Source organism: Grus americana, chromosome 2 (assembly GCF_028858705.1).
Source record: "Grus americana isolate bGruAme1 chromosome 2, bGruAme1.mat, whole genome shotgun sequence".
In the NCBI taxonomy this organism is placed as follows: domain Eukaryota; kingdom Metazoa; phylum Chordata; class Aves; order Gruiformes; family Gruidae; genus Grus; species Grus americana.
The window spans coordinates 154252331-154274504 of NC_072853.1; the positions used below are offsets into that span (position 1 = coordinate 154252331).

Sequence of the window (22174 nt, forward strand, 5' to 3'; positions counted from 1 at the left end):
TGGGCAGTGAGCAATTCACATTTCGTATCACCTGCTTTGTATATTCTTTTAATAGTGGTGGTGGTGTTATTTTCCTCTTTGCTGTCCTATTAAACTGTCCTCCCAACTCACGAGTTTTACCTTTTTTTTTCTTCCAGTTCTCCTCCCCATCCCATGAGGGGGGGCAAGGGGTGAGTGAGCGGCCATGTGGTGCTCAGCTGCTGGCTGGGGGTAAACCATGGCAGTCCTTTTTTGGTGCCTAGTGTGAGGCCAGAAGGGTTGAGATAACACATCTGACCAGAGCGTATTAAAATAAAGTTGTTATACGCATTTACTATATTAGTTAAACGGTTGCTGGTCACAACGGTGTTTTGTTTATTCACATGAATAAACATGTGTTTAAAATATAAATAATATAAATTGTGTTTTGTAAACCCTTACTTGCTGTATGTATTTCCTGCAGCGCTGTTTGTCACCTCTGGGAGAGGGGTCAGGATTGTCATTTTGCTGTACTGTATAATATTGACTTATGATACGGTAACATCACTGGTCATGAGGTTAAGCTGGTATTTGTATGTGACCTTGCTGTCATGCCCATACCTCAGATGACATCTCTCAGAATTGATTAATAATCACACCCAATCTATGGGGAAGATGGGAGGGATACTTTCTCCCACTCTTTCACCTCCTCTTTTTTCCTTCAGGCTGGTTTCAGCAGCTTTTGAGAATTCTGAATACCCTTGGGATGTTCAAGCCAGCATGCTCTGAGTGCTATGTTTCCTCGGTGTGTTTCAGGTCTCGTTTAGGGTTACAAAAAATTGTTTTAAGAATACCGCCCAGAGATCTGCCCTGAGGCTGGATGATCATGGGTGGCATGGCACGTGGGAGAATATGGACAGGTCTCTAGAGAACTTCTCACTTCCAGTGGTTTGGAACCTCACTCCCAAACAACTAAAGGACCCTGATAAAGTGATAGAATGTTTGAGAGGAAAATGCTGTGGCTATTCCAAGGAGACACAACCTTTGCATTGTGCTGGGTCCTGGCCACTATCTACCAAAACTACCAAACACTGTTCCTTCAGCAGCACCTTCAGGGGGAAGAAAGGGAAAACAGACCAACAGGCACTGTGGCTACTCCAGCCTCGGTGACAGGCGCTGCAGCTGAACCAAAAACCCAACCCATGCCAGTATCAGTTGCCCGTACACAGAAAAAGAAATACACAAAGAAATCAGTTCACTTAGTAAGGGATGATGTTGAACCAGGACCATCGTGAGAACAGGAGGAAGAGGCAGAAACAGAGGTGTCACCTGATCCCTGTCCCTGAGTGAGCTGTGAGATATGCAAAAATATTTCAGCTGCCATGCAGGTGAGCACATCATTACCTGGCTGCTCCAGTGCTGGGATAACGGGGCCAGTAGCCTGGAATTAGAGGATAGGGAGGTCAAGCAGCTGGGATCCCTGTCTAGGAAAGGGGACGCAAGCCCTCAGCCTCTGGAGGTGATTTCTATCAGATGTGAGGGAAAGGTATCCCTTTGGTGAAGATGTTATATGTCATCCAGGCAAGCAGACCACCATGGAGAGAGGTATCCAGTACCGGAGGGAATTAGCCATGGGGAGATGGTTTATTATGACCCGGACAACACACAGTTACCCACAGATCCAGATGAAGTCCAATGTACCTGACCCATATGGCAGAAGCTTGTACAGAGCACACCATCGTTGTACGCCAACTCACTGGCAGTAATGGACTGGAGAAGCAGAGGCACCAACGGTGGATGAAGTGGCTGGCCAGCTCTGGCAATACAAAGAAACCCCTCTCATCTTGGCTGTGGAGAAACTGTTCTGGAAGGTTCAGCAGCTCAAAGAGAGTACATCCTATTCCCCACCTGTACAGGCCAGTATCTCAGCTATTAGGACTAAGCATTCCTCTGCTCAAGTGAGAGGATGTACAGGGAGCACACCACAAGGCACCCTGTGGCTTTACCTGCATGACCACAGAGGTAACATGAGAAAGTGGGACAGAAAACCTACCTCAACCCTAGAGGCACGTGTATGTGAGTTGCAAGGAAAAACAATCACAAAAGAGGATTCTCCCAGGAAAAATGCCACTCCAGTTTCCAGCAGGCAGTTCCCCAGAGAGAGAGGAAGGCCTGGTCATACTTATCCTCTTGAAGGGACTTCTAAGTCTTTTTTGCAAGAAGCGAGTAACAAATATGATGAGCAGGATTAGAGGGGCCTTGCCTCCAGCCAGGTGGAGGAGGGGAACAACCGAGTTTATTGGACTGTGTGGATCCAATGGCCTGGCACGTCAGATCCACAGGAGTACAAGGGTCTAGTGGACACCAGTGCACAGTGTACCCTAATGCCATCAAGCTGTGGAGGGGCAGAACCCATCTGTATTTCTGGAGTGACGGGGATCCTAACAGCTAACTGTACTGGAGGCTGAAGTGAGCCTAACCAGGAATGAGTGGGAAAAGCACCCTATTGTGACTGGCCCAGAGGCTCCATGCATCCTTGACGTAGACTACCTCTGGAGAGGGTATTTCAAGGACCCAAAAGGGTACTGGTGGGCTTTTGGCATAGCTGCCTTGGAGATGGAGGAAATTGAACAGTTGTATACTTTGCCCGGTCTCTTGGAGGACTGTTGTGTTGTGGAGTTGCTCAGGGTTGAAGAACAACAGGTGCCGATCGCTACCGCTACAGTGCACCGGCAGCAATATTGCACCAACTAAGACTCCCTGATTCCCATCCATAAGCTGATTTGTTGACTGGAGAGTCAGGGAGTGATCAGCAGAACCTGCTCAGCCTTTAACAGTCCCATATGGTCAGTGCGGAAGTCCAGTGGAGAGTGGAGACTGACAGTAGACTATCGTGGCCTGAATAAAGTCATGCTGCTGATGAGTGCTGCTGTGTCAGACATGCTGGAACTTCAGTATTAACTGGAGTCAAAGACAGCCAAGTGGCATGCCACAGTCGATATTGCAAATGTGTTCTTCTTGATCCCTGTGGTGGCAGAGTGCAGGCCACAGTTTGCTTGTACCTGGAGAGGTGTCCAGTACACCTGGAATCAACTGCCCTAGGGGGGGAAACACAGCCCCACCATTTGCCATGGGCTGATCCAGACTGCACTGGAACCGGGTGAAGCCCCAGAGCACCTGCAATGCATTGCCCCATACGATGATGTCATCAACACAGCAGAAGCAGTTTCTGAGAAAGGAAAGAAAATAGTCCAAATCCTTCTGAAAGCTGGTTTTGCCATAAAACAAAGTAAGGTCAGGAGACCTGCACAGGAGAGCCATTAAAATAAAATGGCAAGAATAAATAGGAATAAAATGGCAAGATGGGCATCATCAGATGCCAATAAATGTGATCAACAAAATAACAGCTATGTCTCCACCAACTAGTAAAGAAGAAACATAAGCTTTTTTAGGCGTTATAGGTAGCTTTCTTAGATGTTATGGGTTTTTGGAGGATGCATATTTTACATTACAATCTGATTGTAAGCCCTCTCTGTTAAGTGGCCTGGAAGAAGAACAATTTCAAATGGTACCCTGTGCAACAGCCAGCCTTGGAACAAATTAAACAGGAAATAGTTCATGCAAAAGCCCTTGGGACAGTTGGGGCAGGACCAGATGTAAAAAAAAATGCACTCTACACTGCAGCCAGGGAGAATGCCAGAGACTCCAGGTAGAGCCAGAAGGCACCAGGGGAGACTCAAGGTTGACCCCATGGGTTTTGGAGTGGGGGATACAGAGGATCCGAGGCCCGCTACACTCCAGCTGAAAAAGAGATATTGGCAGCATATGAAGGGGTTCGAGCGCTTTGGAAGTGTTTGGTACTGAAGCACAGCTCCTCCTGGCACACCGACTGCTGGTGCTGGGCTGGATGTTCAAAGAGTGTGTCCCCTCTACACATCATGCAACTGATGCTACATGGAGCAAGTGGGTCGCACTGATTGCATAGTGGGCTCCAATAGGAAACCCCAGTCACCCAGGAATTCTAAAAGTGATCATGGACTGGCCAGAAGGCAAGGATTTTGGACTGTTGCCAGAGGAGGAGGTGATGCATGCTGAAGAGGCTCCACTGTATAATAAACTGCCAGAACATGAGAAGCCATATGCCCTGCTCACTGATGAGTCCTGTCGCATTGTGGGAAAGCATTGGAGGTGGAAGACTCCTGTATGGAGTCCTACGCAATGAGTTGCAGTAGCTGCTGAAGGAGAAGGTGAATTGAGCCAGTTTGCAGAGGTGAAAGCCATCCAGCTGGCTTTAGACATTGCTGAATGAGAAAGATGGCTGGTGCTCTACCTCAATACTGAATCACGGATGGTTACCAGTGCCCTGTGGGGGTAGTTACAGCAATGGAAGCAGAGCAACTGACAGTGCAAAGGAAAACCCATCTGGGCCACGTCATTGTGGCAAGATATTGCTGCCCAGCTGGAGAAGCTGGTTGTAAAAGCACTTCACATAGATTGCCACGTGCCTGAGAGTTGGGACACTGAGCAACATCGGACCGACCAGCAGTGGATCAGGCTGCTGAGATTGAAGTGGATCTGGACTGCCAGCATAAGGGTGAATTATTTATAGCTCAGTGGGCCGATGACACTTCTGGTCATTAAGGAAGGAATGCAACATATAGATGGACTTGTGATCGAGTGGTGGACTCAACATGGACACTATCGCACAGGTTATCCATGAATGTGAAACATGTACTGCAGTCAAGCAAGCCAAGTGGTTAAAGCCTCTCTGGTATGGAGGATGATGGCTGAAATGTAAATATGGGTAGGCCTGACAGATTGATTACATCACACTCCCACTAACCCACCAAGGCAAGCACCATGTACTTACAATGGTGGAAGCAACCACTGGATAGCTGGAAACATGTCCCGTGCCCCATGCTACCACCCGGAGCACTATTCTAGGCCTTGAAAAGCGAGTCCTGTGGTGACATGGCACCCCAGAAAGAATTGAATCAGACAATGGGACCCATTTCTGAAACAACCTCATAGACACCTGGGCCAAAGAGCATGGCATTGAGTGGGTGTATCACATCCCCTACCATGCATCAGCCTCTGGGAAAATCGAACATTACAATGGACTGATAAAGAATACACTGAGAGCAATGGGTGGTGGGACCTTCAAATGTTGGGATACACATTTAGCAAAGGCCACCTGGTTAGTTAACACTAGGGGATCTACCAATTGAGCTGACTCTGCCCAATGGAAACTTCTACGTACTGTGGAAGGACACCTTTTAGTGGAAGGTGTCCCTGCCTGTGGCAGGAAGGTTGGAACTAGATGATCTTTGAGATCCCTTCCAACCCAAACCATTCTATGAGATAAAGTCCTGCAGTGCACATAAATAATGTGTTGGGGAAGACAGTCTGGGTTACTTCTGCTTCAGGCAAAGGCAAACCCATCTGTGGGATTGCTTTTGCTGAAGGACTTGGGTTCACTTGGGGGGTGATGTGGGAGGATGGGGAAGTCTGATGTGTACCTCAAGGGGATTTGATTTTGGGTGAGAATAGCCAATAAATTGTATGATGTTAATTGCTAAATAACCCTGTCACTGTATGTCATCACCACTACAATTGCTATATGCCATAACAATGGTATTATGGTAAGAATCATCTAGACTAATGAACAATGAACATTGATGAAACTAAGCAAGGTGCAGAGGTGATGAAACCAGAACTGACTTCAGCAACTGGCGCCCAGCAAAGTTGTGGAAAATGACATCTTCAACCTGCAGACTTTGGGCATGGGCCGTGCCAGATACACCAGCCATGAGCTCTGGATTCAGCATGCACCATCTCTTCTGCCCTGAAAGACTGTTATGATAGATGTAGCCCAAAGTCGTGGATTAAATGAACTCAATTGACATTTTGGAGGGATGGCCTGAGACTAAAGGAATGATATCTCTGTGTGTGTGTGTATATGTGTGTGTGTGTATATATCAAAGATAGGAAAAGTGGTGGTGATTAATTGGAAACTATAGGATCTGGGCATGCTGTAATGGTACAGAATAAGTGGTGGATAATGTCCTAGTTTTTGGCTGGGATAGAGTTAATTTTCACAAGAAACTGGGAGGGGACGCAGCAGGACAGCTGAACCAAACTACCCAACAGGATATTCCATACCATATGACTGTATTGCTCAGTATATAAGAGGGGGAGCTGGCTGGGGAAGGAGGGAATTGCTACTCAGGGCCGGGCTGGGCCTTGGGTTATGGGCAGTGAGCAAATTGCATTGTGTATCACCCGTTTTGTATATTCTTTTATTAGTGGTGGTGGTGGTGGTGTTATTTTCCTCTCCCTTTGCTGTCTTACTGAACTGTCCTTGTCCCAACCCATGAGTTTTACCTTTTTTTCTTCCAATTCTCCTACCCATCTCACTGAGGGGAAGGGGTGAGCGAGTGGCTGTGTGGTGCTCAGCTGCCAGCTGGGACTAAATCATGACAGCAGTGAAACAGATTATAGACTTCATACTTGAAAACACAATGATCTTCTGAATCTAGTGCATTCTGAGAGTTTCCATGCTCACTATGGGGTCATCAATAAATGCAAATTAGGTGTTTGTAAATTCCCATCCTTGTTTTCTAGTAACTTCATGTGAATAAAGGCCTTCAAAGAGATTTGGAGCAAGGGCTGAAACGTATTTCTTAGCCCCTTACAATTTCCGTTGTAATAAGCCACCTTTCTAAACAGTCTCTGCTGTATAAAGTATTGTTGAAATAAAGAAGTTGTCTTTAAAATATCTCTGGGTATTTAATTAGACAGTCACACAGTTCCAGTTATGCAAAATACTGTACCACATTGCTTATGCAGTTTAATTTCACCAACAGACATTAAATATTTATAATAATATCCAGCGATGTAATTGTAAAACAAACAGCAGTGTTGGGGGGGAGTGAAAGTATTTTTATGTGCTCTTTGTTACAAATGAACACATCATGATAGGGCTGCTATGCTTCACCTTTTACCTATGGACAAAACTATAAAAAGTTTGCACCTTTAGCTGTAAATGATTTCCAATTTTCTAGGTCACCTGGGCAACGTTTTCCTTTAGCTGATGCTGTCTGTCAGTATTGTCCCATCAGGGATGCTGCTGCTATCAGCTGAAGAAGCTTTTGATGTGCACTGTATACATTTTCTTAATCAGTGTTTACCTGCTACTGACCTATTACATGGTAGTCTCAGTGACTGTAGTAAACATGTGCTAATATATATTGAAATGTTACTAGCTAGTTAACAGTTAAATGTCCTGCCAGATCCTGAAGATTTCTTTGCTATTTCATAGGAAGAAGCAGGTATCTTTGCCTACATTAAGGAAAGCCATTTTTTGCCCCCTTATTATAGGAGGGGAGAGGTGTAACTTGTTTATTAATTTAAAAGTCCAGACTAATATTAAAAAGTTATTGTCCAGTGATGATAAGCAACCAAGGTGGAAAATGTAAGAAATGAATGTATTAATACTGAATGTAAGACTAAAGCTTGTATAGAATAAATCATACAATGACAAAAACCACTATATGATTTTAAACAGGACCTAAGATCATATACTTTAAAACTGTTTGGTTTTCCTTTAAAATAGGAGGAAGGTAATTTAAACTTTAAAGTGTGATGTGTACTACTACTGATATATTTTTATACAGGATTTTAAGTGCTTGCCAAAAGATGTTTCTTTTTTCTTTCTTTGAAACTTAAAAGCAATAAATATGTCAGAATTTGCTTGCAGTGTAGACTGATTGAGTATGATACATGTGGAAACTGTTTATGTTGGTAGTTTCTGGATTGGATTAATAACTGTTTCTGACCACAGTCCATATTACTGATGTGTTAGAAAGAAACATAGTTATGATCTTGCTCTGTATTTTTCTGTACGTTTATTAAAACCAGTTTGATGGATTCACGGTAAAATGCTATGTGAGATAATACAGGAAATGCAAAACCTGTACAGCTCAGGCTACAGGAACCTGAGAGTTGATGAGAGTGCACTAAACACAGTGATAACCTGGACTGGTCTGAAATTCAGGAGTTTCTTAGCAGGCATAGTCTTGAGTGGTGCACAAGCCCATGTGAAGTGATGTGGCCCTGTGTGGCTGTACCATGTCTAACCCTGTGGGCTCAGATGGCTGCAACTGACCTTCACCTGCAAGTTTAGTGATCCCCTACGGTTATGTCTACTGAAGATTTGTAATCTTGTAACATGTCTGAATTATGATACTAATGTGCTACATTTTGTCTTTAGTCATCTTTCTCATTGAAGTTTTATGCCAAGATAACTAGTGTATCTTTTAAAATTACTTATGCCCTTTGTTATTTTTGTTAAGTCTTTATATTTGGATGGCATTTTTAGTCAAGTCTCTGTTTACAAACCTACTACAATTACCACATTGTCCAAAAAAGAAAAAGTGGATTTTAGCTTATCTAGAAAGACTATTTTGCTGTGTTCTAAGGTAACATTTGCATTTGTCAGTTATACTTAAAAGCAGTATACAAATTTTCAGATTTTACTCCACCTAGCTAAAGATTTAAAATAGGCACTAATTTGTGTTGAGTCAGAATATGCACAATTATAGATGGAAAAATCTATTTAAATTCTTGAGGTTTTCATGTATGTCATAAATCTTAATTATATTTGTCATTTCATAGGCATGTATAATACTTGCTGTTGTTTTTCTAATTTATTTTTTAGATTATGTTACAGTCCTTTCTCCGTACTGTATTTTGTAAAATACTAAAAATAACTTTTTGTTAGATTTTCTGCTGCACTGGTGCTCTTTTCATAGGTATTTGCTAACTCAGTTACTGGAGCACATCAGATGAAAAGACTTTGTGAGAAAAATCCTGGTAATCAAAGTAGTAAAATGAAATAATTTTTTATAGTGTTCTGCAATCAGTGAGGAATTAAGCCAAAATTTAGAAACTAAGCCCTATTTTTTACAACATGAAGAATGGCTCTTTCCAGGTAAAATTTCTATGGAAAACATTCAGTGGGAATGAAAGTACTTGTTTTTTTCCCAGCAGTAGGTTATCTGTGACAGATGGCTTTGGATAAGAAAATACTTCAGGTCCTCTATAAAGTGAATTAGTTCTGACTATATTCCCATCTTTAGGAAGAGATTGAAATGAATATGTTGCCAATACGTATGCATTATTTAATCTTCCTTGGTGTGTGAGCTGTTCTGAAGCTTATGGAAGCATTCTTACATGAACCAGATAGAGCTTTCGTGTTTTAGACTCTATGGATGGTCCTAGTTTACTAAGGAGGAATATTTTTTCTTTACTACTTTTTTATTAATATTGTTACATTGAATGCATATATAAAACTGGAATGATCTAATAAAATAAACATCATGTTATGAAAAGTTATGGTGGAAAGCCTGGTGAAAACATTCTCCCCAGAGTTGCTAAACTTTGGTGAATTTCAGTAGATCTTTAGATTGTATCTAGGGGAAAAGGTAATTAGTGGTAACTAACAAGACAGGAATGTAGAAGGATTTTAGGTGTAAAATGTCTCCTTATGAATCTAATCTGAATTGATACTGGCATAGAGTATGTAACTTTTGTTGGCAGAAATACTAATGTTAACCTATAGAATCTTGAATTATGTACAGCTTGGCTGCCACTATTAGTACTGTTAAGTCGGGTCAGTAGAATACTATTGCAGGAACGTAAGGTAGAAATATGCTTCTCTGTATCATTTGACTGGATTCCTTTGCATATTTTCATGCCTTTATTCTAGGCAAAAAGGATGATTTTTAAAAATAATAAAATTATTTATTCTCCTCAAAAGTTGTGGAATATTCTGTAAAATAGTGCCACAAAAGGAGTTGGGTTTACATTTAATTTGATTTATTGTAGTTAACTTTTAACATGTGGGACTAAATTCAGCAGCCTCAGAGTCAGGCGTGTAGCAGACTTGCTTCCCTATCTCTTCCATCTCTCAGTGTAAGACCTGAGAAGAAACTGCAGTAACTATCAGCCAGTTGAAATAGTTGAACTTTGAGTTCAGACGGGCTTGCCATCCCCTAGTTAACAGTAACTGAACCCGAGGAAGCGAGATTTGCTGCATCTTAAGTCCCACAACTCTATCACGTCTTCCTTTTGCGGCCTCAATTCCTTGTGTAAGAAAGATGTTGGTGGGAGTGTGCCCGTAGGGCATCCTGCCTGCCTCTGCCTGACCCTATACTGTCTCTGTTCTGTTTGTAAACTGACCTGTTGCCATGGCAATGTTTGTGACATCACCTGTTCAATGTTGCACCTTCAGTGCAGGGTTTGGTAGGAGAGAAAGGCAGCCGAAGAGAACCAAGCTCTTGTTTTAAAACACACACCTTCCGTTATGACTAAGTGTGCCAAGAAATATGGAAAAGCAACTGTCAGGTAATTGCATTTTTATATAGCAGATATATTTGGAAGCTTTCTCTATGGACTTTAAACTCAGTTTAAATTGAGGGTCAGGGAGTTGCTTATTCTTACCCGACTTTTAAACCTGCAAATGGAGAAGAATTGTTGTGGGTCTTGAGCCGCAAGTAGGTTACAGACAGTTCAAGCATAGATCCCAGCCAGGGGTCGGTGTCTCAGAAGGTTCAAGAGGGCTGTAGCAGCATATGGCTGTTGGTCAACTTGAGCCTTGTCCGGTGGGAGACAGAGGTACGAGGGACCTGCTGCGGGCAGTGCTGGTGGGCCGCTCCAGAGTGCTGCGCTCCCAGCCCTGCTGTCAACAGTGCATTGGGGCCCTGGGACTCTGTGTGTGTCCCTCCCCTGAGAACCGTTACCAGAACTGCCCCTCCTCGCAGCTTTCCAAAGCACTTGTTTTAGAGCTCCTGGCTGTATGAATGAACATTGTAATATGGGGGAGTGGGAAGAAAGGACTTCAGTTAATCTGATAGTTTTAAGAGAAATCTATTTGTTTTCTCTTAGTTGTTAGTTGTCTGCTCCAAATATAAAATAGCTTGGAATTGCTCTTTTCTCCCTAGGTGCCTGATATACCTCCCTGTACTGCATTATTTAGATGTGTATGTACTTACTTTTAGACAGATGACCATGGAAATGGTTGAATCACAACAGGATGACAATGCAGTGGATTCTGTGCCAGAGAGAGATGCCAGTCACCTTCAGAATCAGCCAGGCCAAAGTCAGATTTCCCCAGGATCTGAGGTAAGCTGAAATGTGGAAAGATGAGAAAAATCAATAAAGTGATACTCAGAACTGCTGTGATTTTTAAATTATCAATTTGTATGGAGGTCTCATGTTCTGTAAGTCTTGTTATTACATAGAAAAAATACAGCAAAGGTATACTAAAAACTATGCCTGCAGTATTTAACAAAGAGCTAGTATAACATCAGGTCTGTTCAAAGGTAGCACTTTTATGAGACCAGGCTTTTCAGAGTGATCAGTAGGCACTTCCCCCCCACACACTTTTCCAAGATCATTATGTTTGTTTTGGAGATGGGAATAGGGTCTTACAGAGTTGAGATGGCTGCAAGATCAAACAGAGCTAAAATGTGTGTATCCTGAAGATGTGTTGTATAACAAAAATTAAAAATGAATAAAAATAACTGTGGTTCTTTCCTAGCTCCAGTTTTTGTACAGAACATGTTTTGTCTTCTTGCAAATTTATTTTTTTATGTGTGCTTGTTTTGTTTCATCCCCTTGCATCCAATGACAGTGTCTGGAGTTCTAAAAATGTACAGGAGTTCTAAAAATGTACTGGAGTTCTAAAAATATACTTTACATGTTTTGTATGGTAGTCATACCTGGATAAAAGATGACATAGTAATAATTCTCAAACATTAAAAATATGCACTGAAACATTCAGCGCTTGAGAGAAATAGTGTTCGTGCCAATACTAAGATTTATAGCTTCAGGAAGCTGTATAGACCCCTTGGAAGGATCTTCAAAAACCCTCTGTGAAATAAAGGAACTGATTTTAAAAAACATTGGAAGTTAGAAGTTACTCGGTAAGATTTGATGCCATGTATTTAGGATGTTAGATACTTGATTTACATTATACGTATATTTATAAACATTTATTGGTTTTGTTACCTATGGCGTTTGTTGTGGTCATTGGGAATACTGTTTGTTTGGGTTTTTTCTTTAAGAATGGAGCATGAAAACAAGATTTTTATTTGGTTTGCTGTGTCGATGGCATCCCCTCATTTCTTCTTTGATAGTTCAGTTTGAATTTTGTATTTTAACTTAATAGGATGATTTATGTGTAAAATCTATTGGCTTGTGTAATATTCTCTGAAGAAAATACCTGTGAATTCTGTCACTTGGGATTTTTAATGTTGCTCTAGAGACAAAGCTGTCACTAATGCTGTAGGAGGGCTTCTACTGGGCCCCCAGGGCAAACACTTTTTATGTTTATCTGCATTTAATACTTGAGTACTGTGTGTGAAGGTTCAGCCATACTGGGCACGGGCCTCAGGTCTTTCAGTTAAAACTAATAACTCTGAAGCATTGATGGATCTCAGTCAATTAGCACTAAAATGAAACGCATGCCCTTCAGTTTGAAGGCGCAGGATAACGGTCCGGAGTTTACATCTGGGAGTCCTGCTTTTTGGTCAGACAGCCTAGAGAGCCGGCCTGGACCCATCAGAGCTGCTCTGCGCTCGTAGCTGGGGTCGATGTCCCTCTCCTGGGCCACCCACAAAAGTGGGGTTGATGCAGTTGTGACACTCTGTGACAAACAGTGAAGCTGAGGGGCATCCAGGGGACAGGCCTGTCACCTCAGCTGCCTGGCAGTGCTGTGGGCCTGGCTGGCCGCTCCCCAGGGCCGCAGGCTGCGCCACCGCCCTCCCTGCCGGGGCAGCTGGGAGCTGGCGCCTTGAGGCTGAACTGCCACAGCATTTCCCTTGGTAAAACAGGCCCTGATGAAAACTTATTGCTGAAAGGCCTTGTTGTGACGTTTCTTTGGTTTAAGATGAGGAGGACATTCTTACCTTATGTTCCTACCTGGCAGGCTCAGAAGGTGAGGCGCTTTGTCATGATGAGGGTTAGAGGCGGACGTTGAGAGGTTAACGCCTGTGTGAGGCAGGGACCTCATGTGGGACATCTCCTGTTGGCTTCTGCTGGTGTGGGGTGGGAAATGTGGGGTGTCTCTGAGGAATTCGTGGCTGTGCTGCTGGTCTGGCGTCTGTGTATTTTGACTGTTACAGAAGGGCACAGATAGCTCCTTCCTCTTTGGCCTCTGCAGAAGTGAAGACAAGACAACCACTTCTAGTCATCTCTCCTACTAATTTTCTTGCAAATGTGCAGAAATAGGAGAAAAGAACGACTTTGTTGTTACCGAGAGGTAACATGCCTGGTCACTGAAGCTCAGGGCTCCTTTTCAGACATCTCTGTGGGTTTTTTTGTTTGTCTGTTTGTTTTCTTCAGACAAATATTTGTTCAGCCTTGGTTTTTTCAGTGAGAAGTAAAGCATTTTAATACCCTGTCTTTCCATACTTAATTTGTAGTTTTATGTGTATTACCAAAGAATTGCAAACTGATTGAGGTTGGCAGGGACCTCTTGAGATCATCTAGTCCAATCCCTTGTGCAAGCAGGGTCAGCCGAGCAGGTTGCCCAGGACTGTACCCAGCTGGATTCTGAATATCTGCAAGGATGGAGTCTCCACAACCTCTCTGGCCACCTGTGCCAGTATTTGACTGCCCTCACAGTAAAAAAGGTTGGGTTTTTATGTTCGGATGGAATTCCATGGTTTTTAATTTGCTCGGGTTTTTTTGTTTAATTTTGACTTTGGCCAGGCAACGACTAGCAAAATACCGAGGTAGACAACTGCATATGAGGTGGGTTTTTTGGTGGGTTTTTCCCTCCTCTGGAGCTCAGGCTTTTTAAAGAAATACCTGCCATTAGTTTTGAAAAGGCGGACAAGGTATTCAATAAGATGATAATCTCTAAAGGGCAGACATTGTTTTCTGCTGAAGCATTCTTAATGTCTCTCCCATTGGGAGCACTGTGGTGTGATGGGATAACCTCCAATGCTAGGGAGGACCTATTATACACTATTAATAGACAAAAGATTGTGTCTTTTTTTTTTCCTAGCTTATGTAGTAGATATTGCTATATGCTCCAACAATTTTTTGGTGATGAAAGTAAAATTACTTTTTCTGCAAAAGCAAAAATTAGCAAATTAGAAACTAACAAAAATGAAATATATCTTTCATTCTTTGAGGCAAAATTGACAATTTCTGTCTTTAAAAGGTTATTTTTAAAATAAAATTAATGAATGTAGAATAATGTAGAATAAGATCACATTTATGGTTGAATTTCTTGCATCCCTCACTTTCAGCTAGTTAATGAATTGACGCAGTATTGTTTTGGTTATCTAGCCACCAAAATAATTGGGTAAGAAAATTTTAATTTGTAAAAATTTTGATGGTTGTCTTTAGAAGCTGTTTGAAGTGTACAGAAGCCTTGTACAGAAGCTTGACGTCTTTTCTTTGGGGAAGAACAAAGGTGCAGGGTGGAAAATTTCTCAACCTGTTTTGAGATGGGCTCCATGGGTTCTGTCTCACATGTACAGATCTATTAATACATATAGAGTTGCTCTTAAAAGACGGTTAATTTCAAATGAAATGTAGTCAAACATGGAACAGTTACATCTGAATTGGTATTCAAAGAGAAATCAGATGTTCCCTTTGCAGGATTTCTAGAGGCTATATTGCATTCTGTGTTGCCCTGTGCTCAGCTACACTAACTGTAACTATGAAAATGTAGAAGGAATATACTTAGACTTTTAAGATTTCACAAAATACTATTAGTTGTGGGGTTGGTTTTTTTTTTTTCTTTACTCCTAGCTCCTTGATGAGTTCTTCTTTGAATCACTTTTTGGAAACTTTGTCACGTTCTGTCTATCAATAGAGCTGTCTGAGCTACCATCTCTTGACCTCTCAGTGCTGACCCTGAACTAGACGTGGGTCAGGATTTACAACGTGAGACTGCTGTCAGAGCAAGCAGACAGAGTTTTCTGGAGCCTGGAGTGCATTGCCATTGCAAGCTGGGACTCCTCAGGTTTAGTACTTAAGGGGTGTTTTCCTTGTGATCTCCTGGCATCAAACTTTGGGTTAAATCTTGCTCCCAACAGATTGAGCCCTGTAGAAGTTTGCCAGGCTGTTGTAAATATGGCTCTAAAATCAGCCTACCAAATGCAAGTCCAGGACATTTAGCAAAGAGAGCATTATAAACCTGCAGCCTTGTCACCATTTTGTGCTTCCTCAAGGGTATGCTGTCACCAAATGGCTGAAATCAACCTAACCTTGTCTTCCTTAAAACTCTGTGCTGCTTTTTCAGCATTAGTTTTGGAATTGACCAAAGCTTCCCTGTCTTCAGCTTTTCCTTATAAAGGCTACTTGATGCCTGAGTGTGGCAAGTCCTTTGCTCTTCTGTTAGGTGAATCCAGGGTGGGTTTGCCTGTCCTTTCCTTTTCCAGAAGTACTTTTCACTTTGCTTCTGGAGTCCTTGTGTTTAGATTCTATAGCAGGGACAGAATGGAACTGTGCACTGTGTGCTTCATATCAGCAGTGTTTGAGGTATGAGGGGTTGAATGTGAATGCAACTTCTGTAGTAGTCTGTAGGGAAAAGCTATCTGACCTTGGGTGATGAGAGCACATACAAGTACAGTATAACTGTTCAGATGGAAATGCATCTTGAAGTCAGATAACTGATGAGTAATCTCTTTCTTTGAAAGAATGTGTGAAGGTAGTTCATGATCTTTTTTTGCTGGCTACTTTTCTCTCCACTCTTGGAAGAAGGAGCGCTTTTATTTCCAAACATATTAAGTATGGGACCGTACTGCTATGACAGAATGCATGGTTGATATTAGTTGAAGCTGTTAGACTTGACTGTTGCATACCTGAGAGGATAGAACTCAAAAGGACATTACATCATCTGAAGTCTCTTTGCCATTGCCAGGGACATAACCCTTACACGATTTAACCAGGTACTTAATGTGTTAAGTTTCCCCTCACCCTCTATGTTACTGAGTTGCTTCTGTGGATTGTTTTCAGTCATTGTGCCAGACAGCCCTTGAAGTAATGATGTTAAAGGTATCATTGCTTATCACTGATGTCAGAAAGTGATTTTTTTGCCAAGTCTGTTTCAGTCAGCATTTATGCATGATAGCGTCAAAAGGTTCTAGTATTTCGGTTAACACGAGAATATTCAATTTGAAAACAATGCAAGAGGAAATGTGAATCCAAATTGTTTTAATAATTTATAATATTTATAAAAGAGATGCAGAATAGGAAATTGGAATTTTTTTTTCAGTCTTAGTTATAGAAAACAAGCCTAATACAAAAGAATCACAGAGATTTTGAAGTTCAGAGGTTACACATTGTGTAACCTTTGGATATTTGTGGAAACTCAGCGAACAGTGGTCAAAGCAAATTGAGCTATTTAGAATAGACATAAATGAACAAACAAATCACTTTTGGTTTGATCCAGTTCTAAAGTACTGTCTCCTCTTCCCTCAACCCTACACTCCCATCTAATCTCTTATCTGATTTAATGGGAACAAAACAATTTCTCCTGTGATATTGTAAACTTTAATCTAAAAGAGTATTAGCTGAATGTGGTTTTCTTTTTTTCTTGTGTGGTTATACCAAATAAGGAGCTTTTAAATGAATGTAGTGTTTCTTAATCTTGAGTACTGGATTACTTCCTGATTATATGTGCCTGACCCATTGTGTACTAAAAACAAACTCATAAACTGTTCACCTTGTACTGTTTTATGTGTCTTGTACTCAGAAAAGTTCTTTCTGATACACAGGGTATTGTATCGGATTTCAGCTCTCGCAAAGATACCACTAAATCTAAAGGTTTGGTGAGATTGCCTTGTAATGTTTTGAAAAGTTAACATGCTTTGTAAACATTTAGACTGCTCCATGTTCTTTCCTTGAAGGTTGGGTTTAGGATGATGTCAGCTTTGACACAAAATAGATCATACTCTTCATATCTTTGAGACTTTCTGGATCTCAATCTCAAATATCTATTTCTGATAAATTTCTGATAATAATATTAATATTTGTTTTAGAAATTGGGAAGAAGGTTTGTATGTCCTATTTACATATTGCCATTTATGCCATTTAAGGAATGATTGTTTCCATTTTGGGGTTAGAAATGCCTTCAATTGTTCTATTTCCTGAAAAGTGGTTCAGTTTCCTATAACAATTGAAGGGTTACATAGTGAATGTTGACAAGATCCTGTCTCTGTTTCCTAGAAACATTGTTTCTTCAAGACAATTTGAGCCAACCTCTGGTCTTTTTGATAGTAGTACATCTTAATAGTAGTTAAAATTTTTCTCTTCCCTCAAGAAAGGAATGTTTCCCAGACAAGCAATGGGTAATGAACAAGGAATGAAAACTGCTTTAATATTTGGAATTCAAAATAACCTTCAGTGTGAATATAGAAACCCCCTGAACTTTCTTTAACTTTTTTAATTTTATTTTCAGCATTCATCATGTTTTTCTTCTGTCATCTGTTTTTACCTTTATTGCTCATACCAGATATCTTTGGGGGCTGAGAACCAAGCTAGGAAGGGAATAATACCAGCATTTTAGATATGAGTCTGGGTTTATTCTTGTACATGCAGAATATAGAAGTAAAGTTTTTCAGTGCAGTTCACTTTGAAAAACACAATATTTCTTCTTATGATATGATTTATGTTTGCCATTCTCTTCCTTTTCTGAGTTTAGAGATATTTCATCACGCAGAACTTGAGATCAATCATAGTGTTTTCCCTTTGCTTCAGTATTTGTTTCTGTTAATAGATTTAACAGTAATAGCATAAATATTGAACTAGGTAGGTGTTCAGCTGTTTATTAACCCGTTCATCCTCAGTACCGATGGTTGAGAACCAAGGGCTGGGGAATGCTGTGTGTGCTGTAAAACGTCATCAGAAAAAGGGGTCAGATTATTCCTAAACAGAACACTTTCTTTAGCTGTGCTAGGCTTAAAGAAGATACAGCTGTTCTTTGTTTTTGTTGTTGTATCAAAGCACTGATAGACTCCAACTGTTTTTCCTGATACATAAATATATATAAAGAGGATTTCTGAAATGAAAACAACTTACAAATCCATGTATTGCTTTTTTGCTATCTGAAAAGTTCTTGCGTTTCTTAAGATACCTATCTGAAAAGCATAAGTTCAAACTAAACTTCTTGCCCAACAAACAAAGCAAAACCAAAGCAGTTCTGGATTTTTAGTATTTTTTTAAAATTTTTTTTTCCTGACTAAGAACATTCTGCCCTGTATGTTGTTGCAGCAACATACCACTTCAGTGAATATTGATATTTTTTGTTACATTTCTTGAGGTTCTTCCTAACCTTCATGCTAGCAACAGCAGATTTAATGTGTGACAGCTTAGGGTTGTTTTTAATTGAAAAGAAAACATGAAGTCTCTGGACCAAAGAAAATAATAAAAAAGTTTAAAAATTTGCAATTTGGTAGGGGACAGTTCTAAGCTTTCCATACCATTTGGAAAGATACACACCAAACTTTTACGAGTACAACTAGTTTATTTCTGTGTGTATTAATTACACACGTCTAAGCTATTTTAGATATGGAATCAAACCCATTTTTTTTCTAGTATCACTTCTAAAAGCATTTGCTGAAATCCTAAGGCATGTTACTTAAACATGATGATTGTAATTTTTGCAGGTTTCTGTAGCTGCATCAAGTGCTGGAAGAGGATCTCCAGCTGTAGCACTAGTGCAGTTGCCTTCTGGTCAAACTGTTCATGTCCAGGGTGTCATTCAAGCCACACAGCCCTCAGTCATTCAGTCACCACACATGCAAGCTGTTCAGGTTAGCTCTTTTATTGTTATGTTTTCATGAATATTTGGTGCCTCATAACTCTTCCCCCAACCCCATCTTCAGTTTCTCTTCATTCCTACCAGTGCTGCAAGATGTACTCATATGGTGTGGGAAATGGGGAGGGGGAGGAAGGTGGCAAACTGCCAACCAGTAGCAGCCCTACAAGCATTGTGTAGTGATTCCTTAATGCTTCCTGTTTATCTTTTAAGAAATTGTGTCTTAGAACACTGAACTTATGCAACAGCAAATTTGTGTAATAACGTGGCCTTACTTTAGTGTGTCTTGCAGTTTTTCTGGTTTGTTAAATTCTGTGAAAATCATGCTTCTGATGAGACTATGAACTCATAAATTCACAAGTATCTCGTACTGTGTTTTCGGAAAGCATCTGGATGTAATGGACATAAACATATTATAGTCAAATGATTCCTTGTTGCTTTTAGCAGGCCCTGTCAGAGCATCTGGTATTGCTTTTTGTGGGAGTGGATATATAAAGACCAAAAAATAAGGGCAGCCTCAAAATAAATATTTATTTGACAAATCTTCACATGTTTAAATTTGCTGATGTTAGAAAACGAAGACCAGTGCAAAATGCTTATGAGTTTTCAGAGCTTTTAAATAGTGAAAAAGACTAGAGAGGATGAACTTGCACTGTTTTGAAAATGACTTGGCCTCCCATTGATGTTTTCCTTGTATGCCTTTGCTCTAGTTTTCCTAAAAACTGCTTGTGAATTGTCAACTGAATTACTTTTTGCAAATAGAATTTATATCTCTAGTAAGAGAGACTTTATACTTGCTGCGTGTGAACAGTTTTACCTGCAGTCATTGCAATGTGTTAAGGAAAAGACATGCATTGTCAGTCTTCTTGAGAAGCCACCTTTTAATGTGTGAGACATCTTAAGAGTTTTCAAGTGTAATAAACAGAAAGGTATATGTAAGTATGATTTATCTTAGAGATTAGAGAAAAAGAATAAACCTTGGCCAGGTACTGAATATTTTATTTGTAAGCAGTAAGTGTAGATGATGGGACCTGGTAAGGTTTTGAAATTCTAGATCACTATTGAAACAGGGACAGTAAATGGTAAGACACTTGGATTTGGTCAAACTTGAAGTCAAATCAGGGTACTCAAAATAACTACTTCTTAAATGGAATTCTCTCTAACTGTAATTTACCAGAGTGAGCGTTATCAGATAAGCATATTACAGTTATTCCCAGTTTCTGTCACTGCTTTTCTTCAATTCGGTATAGTCAGGACATACACACAAAAATAGAGGATTTTCTCTGAAGCTCCAAAGGAAGAATTTCTCTGGAATCTCTTGCCAGCTGCTACTGTGTCGTCTTAGGGCAGTGGAAGTCGACTATTTGTTGTATTGAGTGCACTCTGGCTGTCTTCCCTTTCCCAAAGGAGTAGAGACAGGAAAGCTGTGTCCTGATTAATACTGACCAGTTAGTTCCAGGGTTTTGCTTTGGTTTCATTTGAGCATGCTAATGGAAAATAAGGTGATTCTACAAGAAGGGCTTGAAGATGTTGTGAAAGACTCCATTACAGAGGTTGTTCAGCCCTTCTGTCATCCTCTTAAGTACTTCATCCTACCACCTGGCATTTCCTCCAGATCATTTGGCTTTAACTTGATATCCTGTCTCTGCCAGACAGTGGGGAACTTGGGAAATGATATCAGTTTAATTAGAAAAAAAAAAAGTATGCTGAAGGTTGATGTTAATGCTTGCATGACCTCTCCCTCAAACACCTGCAGCTTTAAATTGGAAGGTGTTCCAAATTTTTCCTTGTAATGCTGTTGCTTTTTGGATGAAAAAATTTTTGTCTGTATCACGTTCCTTAGTTTTGTTAATGTTGTTTTACTGTGGGAAGGTTTGAAGTTCAGATTGTTATTTGACTTTTCTACTTGCTCCCCCCCCATAATGTATCAGGTATTGGCAGACTAACATGAGCTTGAAGTTCAATTTGTTCAAACACAAGCGCGGTGTGGTGAAGTTGAAGTCTGAATGATGTCCAGGAAAAAATGACAGTGGTTTCCATTGGTTAGCATTGTGAATGTGGTTGCTTGCTGTTAGAACAAGCTGAAACATTAAACATGTTTGTCTTGATGAAAATTAGTACTTTTGAAATTTCTTGCAGAAAATTTCCTCTCCCACATTAAAATGCTTAAATTGTCTTGTGGTTTCCTTACCTTCTTCCCAAAGTGTTCCTAACTTCTTCAGCTATCTTCACAAACTAGGGCTGGCTATTGGTAACCCTTAGCGGAATGGGAAGGTTTAAAGGCACTGAGGTCTTGTTTTTCTGCTTGTTTGTCCTGGGACAAATAGATTTTTTTTATTCCCTTCCCCCCAGCAGAATGAGAGTTCTGTTTTAAGATAGGATGCCCAGGCTCCCAACTGTAATTTTCTGTTGGGGTCAGGCAGGTTTTGTTTCTAGCACCGAGCACTCAGCAGCAGTATTAGTTCTATAGCTGTTCCTTGTCTTCCCCGAGCTGCAGGGAAGCCTCCCCTGCACCCAGGTTGAACACCTGAGCCTTCTAGTCAATGAACTCATGTTTGTTCAGTGTTAGCTTAACACAGCGCTTAGTTTGAAATTGCGGTCTGGTCTGTCCTTTATGTGAAAAGGTCATTTTCCACACTAACTTGACTGCACTGTTTCAGTTTGGAAATCTTATACACCCGTAGTTCTGAGTAGTTAAATGAATCAAGAAAGTAGTGTGTTCAATAATCACTTTCGGTTCTATGCAGTAAGATAGTTGCTGGTAAAGAGTGTGATTCAGCTCCAGGCCTTAATGTCATCTTGGGTAATTTTAAGAGAAAAAGAACTCATGAAAATAATAAAAGTCTGAGAAAATGAGACATTGTGGACTTGTCAGAGGTTTCTAAAATTTGCACAGTATTGCTAAGCAATGTGTTTGTATTTATGAATGTGTTGGTAAGTGTAACAAATGTGTATATTGAAATAAACTTATTTTCTAAATAGGTTTGGTGTGGTTGCGAAGAGGCTTTTGTATTGTATACTGTTATTTAAGATGCATTAGTGCAGTATTCTGTATTTTAAATGTTTAATTTCACTTTAACAGCTAATTAAATTCTACAATAATTTTATATTTAAACAAATCTTTTGTCTTCAGTACTTCTTCTACACATCGTTCACAAAAAATGTAACTTGGATTATTTTGATTTTTTTTTTCTTTTTCAAATGGAAGATACCATCTAAGCGGCTATGTGTTGCTAACCTCATATTTTGTGATTTGCTTTGGAAAAGAAGTCCAAGTTCACATGATTAGTGATAAATAAGTGCACAAACTTCCTGTATGCAAACAGGAAAGGAATTTTTTAAAATAATCTTTTACTCTGTTGCTGTCTTCTTTTT

The 22174-nt window shown here is 40.4% G+C and overlaps 1 protein-coding gene across 13 annotated transcripts in view; it reads left to right on the top strand.

Moving 5' to 3' along the window:
- CREM (cAMP responsive element modulator) overlaps nt 1-22174 on the top strand; it is a 41784-nt gene that overhangs the window by 1509 nt on the left and 18101 nt on the right. For 5 of the 13 annotated variants that reach the window (XM_054816024.1, XM_054816026.1, XM_054816023.1 and 2 more), the window contains exons 2-4: nt 10253-10365; nt 11019-11142; nt 18648-18794. In XM_054816024.1, the coding sequence (XP_054671999.1) occupies nt 10325-10365; nt 11019-11142; nt 18648-18794 (312 nt within the window). In that variant the 5' untranslated portion in view covers nt 10253-10324. Of the gene's footprint in view, nt 1-10252; nt 10366-11018; nt 11143-18647; nt 18795-22174 lie in introns of those variants that run through there. The other 8 variants (XM_054816033.1, XM_054816031.1, XM_054816030.1 and 5 more) reach the window with 4 other exon arrangements.